This window comes from Pararge aegeria, chromosome 15, assembly GCF_905163445.1.
Source record: "Pararge aegeria chromosome 15, ilParAegt1.1, whole genome shotgun sequence".
Lineage (NCBI taxonomy): Eukaryota > Metazoa > Arthropoda > Insecta > Lepidoptera > Nymphalidae > Pararge > Pararge aegeria.
In genome coordinates, this window is record NC_053194.1 from 13,666,629 (window position 1) to 13,674,278 (window position 7,650).

General features: G+C 35.2%; 1 protein-coding gene across 1 annotated transcript; it reads left to right on the plus strand.

Annotated features, from left to right (window-relative positions):
• Positions 1 to 1,359: 1,359 nt before the first annotated feature.
• Positions 1,360 to 5,511, plus strand: LOC120630083 (toll-like receptor 7). The gene has a single exon (XM_039899227.1). It carries the CDS (start codon positions 1,485 to 1,487, stop codon positions 5,337 to 5,339), a length of 3,855 nt encoding a protein of 1,284 aa, XP_039755161.1. The 5' UTR covers positions 1,360 to 1,484; the 3' UTR covers positions 5,340 to 5,511.
• Positions 5,512 to 7,650: the final 2,139 nt, after the last annotated feature.

The window sequence follows — 7,650 nt, forward strand, 5'->3', positions numbered from 1 at the left end:
CTGTCTGTGTGTAGTGACTCTACCAACGGTTCGTAAGGCAGATTCTACCGAGAAAAGGCGGCATGAAACTCAGCTGTTTTATATTTTAAAATTCATTTTTCTATCTTGTGAGAGATGTAAGCGGAGCGGGATGCTTCCAAGCAACCTTTTCATTAAGAAATTCATCAATTGTATAGTAAAATCGCTGTAATAAATAGATTTTAACACATTCTTTAAACTTATGCATCGGTAGGTCCAAAATTGCCTTAATACTAGTCAAGACTAGAAATCAGACTTATGGTGTGAAAAATAAAGGAGTTTAAATGTCTTTTTTTCGGTTCTATATCAAACTATCAGCATATTAACATATCTTTTGCAATTCCACTTTTTAGCCTAACCAAATTGACAGTTAGGACTTGACAAAATTAAAAGCAACATTTTAACTGGGAAGTAAGTAAGAAGAAAGTATTGTTAACAAAAAGTTTAAAAAAACTGTGAGAAATTTAAAACTTAAAATTAGACCATAAGCTTTAATTGTGAAACAAATGAATCCCGCAAACAATGTCAGTAAGACTAGAGACACATCTTTATTCGCGGAACTAGCTTCTAAAACTTTCGCGGCATTCTCTACTCGGCAAACTTCTAGACCGTAAACGATTTTACGTGTCGAACAAGGAAATTAAATTATCAACTTCCAACTTCTCACCTTTTCCAGCGAATGAGATACTGGAATTTGAAACCCGAGTACAAACGTCCATTTGAAAATTCTACACGTTACTTTAACACGAAAATATGTGGAGGGGCACATGACACCAAACAAGCTTTATTGGGTGTCCTTACCAAACTATGTGAGTAGGGAATTCAATAAGAGAGGACAAAAAGAATTAGGGGCGCCCGAAACAAAATACCTGCACTGTTTCCTTGACTGATTGTCACTTTGATGTTGCCCTTTTATTTAAACTATTTCGTAGCAGCGTTATTACGAAGTTATAAAATAGGTAGAGAGTAAAGACGTATCATTCCAATAAATTTGTATTCCAAATTTAAAACAATGATGAAAACAATGATGAAAAGGCAGGAATGACAGTATACATTGTGTTCCTAAAGCTGTGCGCTTCCTTTTTCAACGGATACGCGGTGGCTCGATTAAGAAAACATTACATAATTGTGCGAGAGCGGATGGGTGCGCGAGTGGCGCCATGCAACGTGTAACTATGTGGGGGTAACAGGGTGCGGGGGGCGTACGGTCAGAGGGGCGGCTTAGCGTGCACCACTCTCGCTCGCTACTACCGATGTCGAAACTCGACCGCCTTAGTTCAGTCGAATTCGAGCTACGATGAGGACGGCACGCGTCCGCGTCGCCTCCTCACATTTGGCACGTACGCCGAAACGTAAACATTAATCAGTGAAGTGTACGATGATCCAGTGAACTTGAATAAAATTTGATACAGTGTATGAGTGAATGAACAAATTTCAATGCGATCAAAGACAAATGTATATAGAAAATGTTTCAATTTGTGACTTTTTTATTAGTGACTTTGAGTGTTATTTCCGCGTATGTTACGAGAGCTTCGGATAATTGTAGAAAGGATTTTGATGGTGATAAAAGCACAACTTTGTGCCATGTACGGACGCTTGAAACAAATGCATCAAATCTTGCATCAGCATCGTTTGAAAGTACGAAAAGTTTAACAGTTGAGTGCAACCAACTTCTGTTGTTCGAAAGTTATCTTGAAGCAAACTATTTTCAAAAATTCGGAACATTGGAGGAATTAACTTTACGCAACTGTAAACTTCTTCGTATACCTGGGAATGCGTTTGAAGGATTACGGGAACTAAAAAAATTATCGATACGAACCAAAAACTATGATTGGAGCTATAATAAAATTTTAGAACTTTCCCTTGGAACGTTCAATGGTCTTCGGGAATTACAGTCGCTCGATTTGGGAAAAAATAATTTGAAAACAATACCTTCAGATGTGTTTTGCCCATTAGATAATTTGCAGACGTTGAACATCACTTACAATAAAATCAAGGCTATAGATCGTCTTGGCTTTGGAAAAAGTTGTGGATCTGGCCTGAGGAACTTGGATCTAAGTTATAATGAAATAAAATCCTTGAGTGAAGAATCAGAGATATCAGGACTTCGTCGTCTCCTGGAACTAAAACTTCAACATAACAACATCAGCGATATTTCAAGTGAAATATTTAACGGACTCATTTCTTTACGCATATTGAATATTTCTCATAATCACCTGCATACCCTACCCGAGGGCACATTCTCTAATACGAAAGAGTTGCGAGAAATATATTTGAATAATAACCTACTATTTGAATTAGCCAAAGGCGTTTTCCATCGATTAGAACAGCTGCTTGTCTTAGATTTATCGAATAATCAACTCTCGAGCGCTCACGTCGATGGCGGAACATTCATTGGTCTTATACGCTTAGTCATTCTGAATTTATCCAATAATGCCTTGACGAGGATAGATGGTAAGACGTTCAAGGATTTATTCTTCCTTCAAATATTAGATTTAAGAAATAACTCAATTGGATATATTGAAGAAAACACTTTCCTTCCACTGTATAATTTACATACCATAAACTTAGCTGAAAATAGATTACACACTATTGATGAGTTCCTTTTTAATGGCTTGTTTGTTTTAAGTAAATTAAATTTAAATAACAACCTTTTAATAAACATCGATGCAAAAGCATTTAAGAACTGTTCCGATTTAAAAGAATTAGATTTAAGTTCAAACCAGTTAACTGACGTTCCTAGAGCGATATGGGAGTTATCAGTATTAAAAACTTTGGATTTGGGAGAAAATTTGATAAATGATATTAAGAATGGGTCATTTAAAAATTTAGATCAGCTAACTGGTTTGAGATTAATCGATAACCAAATTGGAAACCTAAGTGTGGGCATGTTTTGGGATTTACCAAGCCTTCAAGTATTAAATTTAGCAAAAAATAAAATTCAGGCTGTTGAAAGAGGAAGCTTTCAACGAAATAAACAATTAGAAGCCATTCGATTAGATGGCAATTTCATATCGGATATAAACGGTGTGTTTGCGACCTTATTGAGTTTACTTTGGCTTAATTTGTCGGAAAATCATTTAGTTTGGTTCGATTATGCGTTTATTCCTAGCAACTTAAAATGGCTAGATGTACATGGAAATTTCATAGAACATTTAGGTAACTACTATAAGCTTCAAGATCAAATTAGAATAAAAACATTAGATGTTAGCCATAACCGCATAGTAGACATATCTCCATTAGCAATCCCAAACAGCGTAGAACTATTGTTTATAAACAACAACCACATTAACAATATTCAAGTGAACACATTTATGGATAAACTTAATCTCACTAGAGTTGATATTTATGCAAATGAGATATCTCATTTAGATATCAACAGCCTTCGGTTATCGCCAGTCCCCTTGAATAAGACGTTGCCGGAGTTCTATATAGGAGGAAATCCGTTCGATTGCGATTGTTCTATGGAGTGGCTGCCTTTAATAAATAACATGACTGCTATGAGACAACACCCAAGAATTATGGATCTTGAGAACGTTCTATGTAAAATGACTCATACGAGGGGTGTAACCCACATCCCATTAAGTAACTTAAAATCAACAGATTTCTTGTGTACATACGAAACTCATTGTTTTACGCTATGTCACTGTTGTGACTACGTTGCTTGTGATTGCCAAATGACTTGTCCTAATAATTGTTCTTGTTACCACGACCCTACCTGGCACACGAATGTAGTTGATTGTTCTAGTCAAAGCGCTGTTGAAATACCAGAAAAAATTCCTATGGACGCAACTGAGGTCTATTTAGATGGGAATAACTTTAAAGAATTGCAAAATTATGCATTCATCGGCAGAAAAAATATGAGATCTCTTTATGTAAATTCAAGTGAAGTTGAAAATATACATAATAGAACATTTGCCGGTTTATCTTCCCTCGTTATTTTGCATCTGGGGAATAATAAACTGAAACATATAAATGGATACGAGTTTGAGCATTTGACCTCCCTTACTGAGCTTTATTTACAAGAAAATTACATAGGCTACATTGAAAATAACACATTTTCAAGTTTGCTCTCTTTGAAGATTTTAAGATTAGATGGGAATAGGTTAGTAGACTTTTCAATTTGGATATTAACTTTAAATAAGAATTTAAATAGCATTTCAATAGGGAATAACATGTGGTCTTGTAAATGTAGATACTTGCAAAGATTTACAGCTTATATATCTGAAAATGTTCCTAAAATAGTAGATTTGGCAGATGTATGGTGTTCAAATTTAGGGCAGTCACCACAAAAGAAAGAACTAAATCTTAATGGTACCATATGTAGTGACTATTATGCTAGTGATACGGCGATAGACAATATGCTTATTACAAATTACATGCCAATGATGGTGACCTCATTCACTGGATTTATGTTAATCCTACTAGTTACTCTTATTATATTTTTATGTAGAGATACAATCAGAATATGGCTTTACACTAGCTGTGGAATACGATTTTTTCCATTTGCCGGAGCATATGACGATACAGATAAATTATACGATGCATATATATGTTACAGCCCTAAAGATGATGATTTTGTTATACAAACACTAGCTGCCGAGTTAGAAAATGGTAGCCCGTCATACCATCTCTGTTTGCATTATAGAGACATTCCACAGCCTGGGGTAGCATATATGCAATATACACTGCCTCTGCCTGAAGCAGCTGAAGCATCAAAGCGTATTATTCTTGTTTTAACAAGAAATTTTCTAGAAACCGAATGGTCCCGCTTCGAGTTTAAACAGGCCCTACATGGCATCTTAAAATCTCGCATTTACACTTTAGTGATTATAGAAGACAATTCAGTTTTGGATGAAGCCCAATGCGATCCAGATTTGAGGCCATATTTAAAAACTAGTTTACGAATAAAATGGGGTCAGAATAAGTTCTGGGAAAGATTACGCTATGCAATGCCCGATCGTAAGTATAAGTCGAAATCCTCTAGTTTTAGAAACAATATCAGCACTTACTCAATGAGAAGTGGTGTTCAGAATGGCACAATGAGGTCATTTTCCTTTACGGAAAAAATGAGAGGGCCCGGGGATGGTGTTGCCGCGGCTCCTGAATTCTTAGATAGCCGTTCACAACATGTTCAGACCGCTTATGGTTCCGATGGTAGGCCACCATCAGATCATATATATTCATCTATAGATTCAGATTACTCATCGTTAGAGTTAGGTGGTAGTAATCCTAATCGAAGACGAGACTTTAGGCATTGGCCACCTCCTCCTGCTTTAATTGATACTCAACATTCTGGTGGTCAAGCGTACCTTGTCTAGTCTTCGCTTCTAAATGTTTGAATTATATAAATGTAGTCAAAGCTTCTTGTGTAAATTGTTATTATAAAGTACGCGCTTTACCAAATAATTAAGAATCTAATCTATTTTTGTAATTTAAAGCCATTAAAAAGGGCGTTGATTTCGGAATGTTGGTGTAAATAAATTCTATAAGACTGCTGTAGATTATGTGAATTTTGTATATAATAATATTATGTAAATAGATGTCCATATTAAGTCACAGTATACCTATTTATATACTTTAATAAAGCCATTGTGATAATTTTTGCAGATAATTTGATCTTTTTCATTTCTCCCAAATACCCAATACGAACCTTTGAAAACAAGTTGGTGGAATATTTTTAAAGACAGAGGTGCTACTATATAGATAATAATAAAAATATTTCACAAATTTTGAACAAAATAAAGATATAAATCTGCGTAAGAAAAATACTTAGATCTGACAAAGGACACGGCGGGGACGTGACTTGAATCCTAAGGTCACCCAAAGCAGTTCATATCATAATCACAAGGTAAGAGTGCCAGCGGAATTTTAAATAAATATGTTTATCAATTTACAAAAGGACCGCTGAATCTCAGATGCAATTTATATAATTGAGTTTTTGTTTGTTGTAGAAAATAATGAGCGCCGAAAAAGGGCACAAAATGTTTCTTTTTGCTATGAATGAGTTTTATTTTATATATTATGCAACATTAAAAAGGTTATTTTTTTGTATGAAATTAGCTTCATATTAATTGAGATAGGCAAGGTATTATATTTCCATATACTAATATTTACGAAAACGGATATCGAATAAATACTTAACCATTACTTATAAAGGTCAGTGGTTGGCCGTCCCATGATTTTTATTGTTTTAAATCTAAAGGTAATAAATAGTAAATATTATCCTTTTACCAACACTCTACCTTTCTTAGAGCTATAATTAAGCAAATTCTAAATCACAAGTCATGAATCCAATGCGTTTATTTTGGTGATATGTGCGAACGTTCGGCAATATATTATGTTAATATTGCCTCTATATACGAAGCGGTTAGCACTAGGGTTTTAAGTGGGAGGTCCCGGGTTCTATTATATTTGAAATATCAGAATTTTCTGTGGTCTAGTTTGGCGGAGGATTTTGCCGTGGCTAGTTACCACTCTACCGACAAAAACGAGCCCCTAAGCGAATCATCGTGCCGGTACGATGTCGCGTAGAAAGCGAATTGGGGTTTGAGTTTAATAAACCTGTCATTCATCTAACAGGTTAGACAGTAACCATTGTAAACTGAATCACCACTTACCAGCAAGTAACATTGCAGTCAAGGGCTAACTTGTATTGGAATATAAAAAAAAACATATACATAAAGGTTCCAGATCCCTCGAAACATCATATTTATTTAGCAGGCCGATTGGCGCAGTGGGCAGCGACCCTGCTTTCTGAGAACAAGGCCGTGATTTCGATTCCCACTTATATAATATAAACATATAAACATACAGAAACTGAAAATGTTTTTCAGTTTCTGGATGTTTATATGTATATTATAAGTATTTATGTATATTATTCATAAAAATATTCATCAGTCATCTTAGTACCCATAACACAAGCTATGCTTACTTTCGGGCTAGATGACGATGTGTGTATTGTTTTAGTATATTTGTATTATTTATTTATTGCTTGACAACTTTACAATCACGATACTCGCGGCAGGTGCAAGTATCTAAGTACTCCTCTTTTTTAATAAGGGTGTGTTCTCATAGGTCGTTCAGTGCTTGGTATCGATTATCTCGTTAACACTCTTAACTTAAGGTGTCAGGAGACGATGGTGGTGGGGTGATGAGTGGTCGGTGGGAGTTCACCTTAGCTACCTAAATAAAACTTTAGTTACGTGTATTATTATGATTTTTTTAAATGGTCTCCTGTAATATAGGTAAATTTCTAACTTAAACTATTATTCAAGGCATCCGTTCTCAAGACTGACAAATGACATCTTAATTGAAGCATCCCTAGCTCACGAAGGTCTGTTGAGGGCAATACTGGATATATTTTAATCATATTTCTGAATTCTAGTTGATATTACAATCTTTTCTCATTCTCAAACCCAAACATGAACAGTTGATAGTTTTTGCAGTGTTTGTGTCCAATACACAAGTTATTAAGTACTTTTTACCTGTTGTAATAATCATTATCATCGTCAAATCAACCCTTAACGGCCCACTACAAGGCACGGGTCTTCTCCTACAATGAGCAGCGACAACAATGAAGTTAACTTGTCTATAAAAATGTTAATTTGAGGTATCCCATAACATCATTTG

What these genes read in the sequence shown, in the direction of transcription:
- LOC120630083 (XM_039899227.1), top strand. Translation starts at nt 1,485, where the DNA reads ATGTTTCAATTTGTGACTTTTTTATTAGTGACTTTGAGTGTTATTTCC.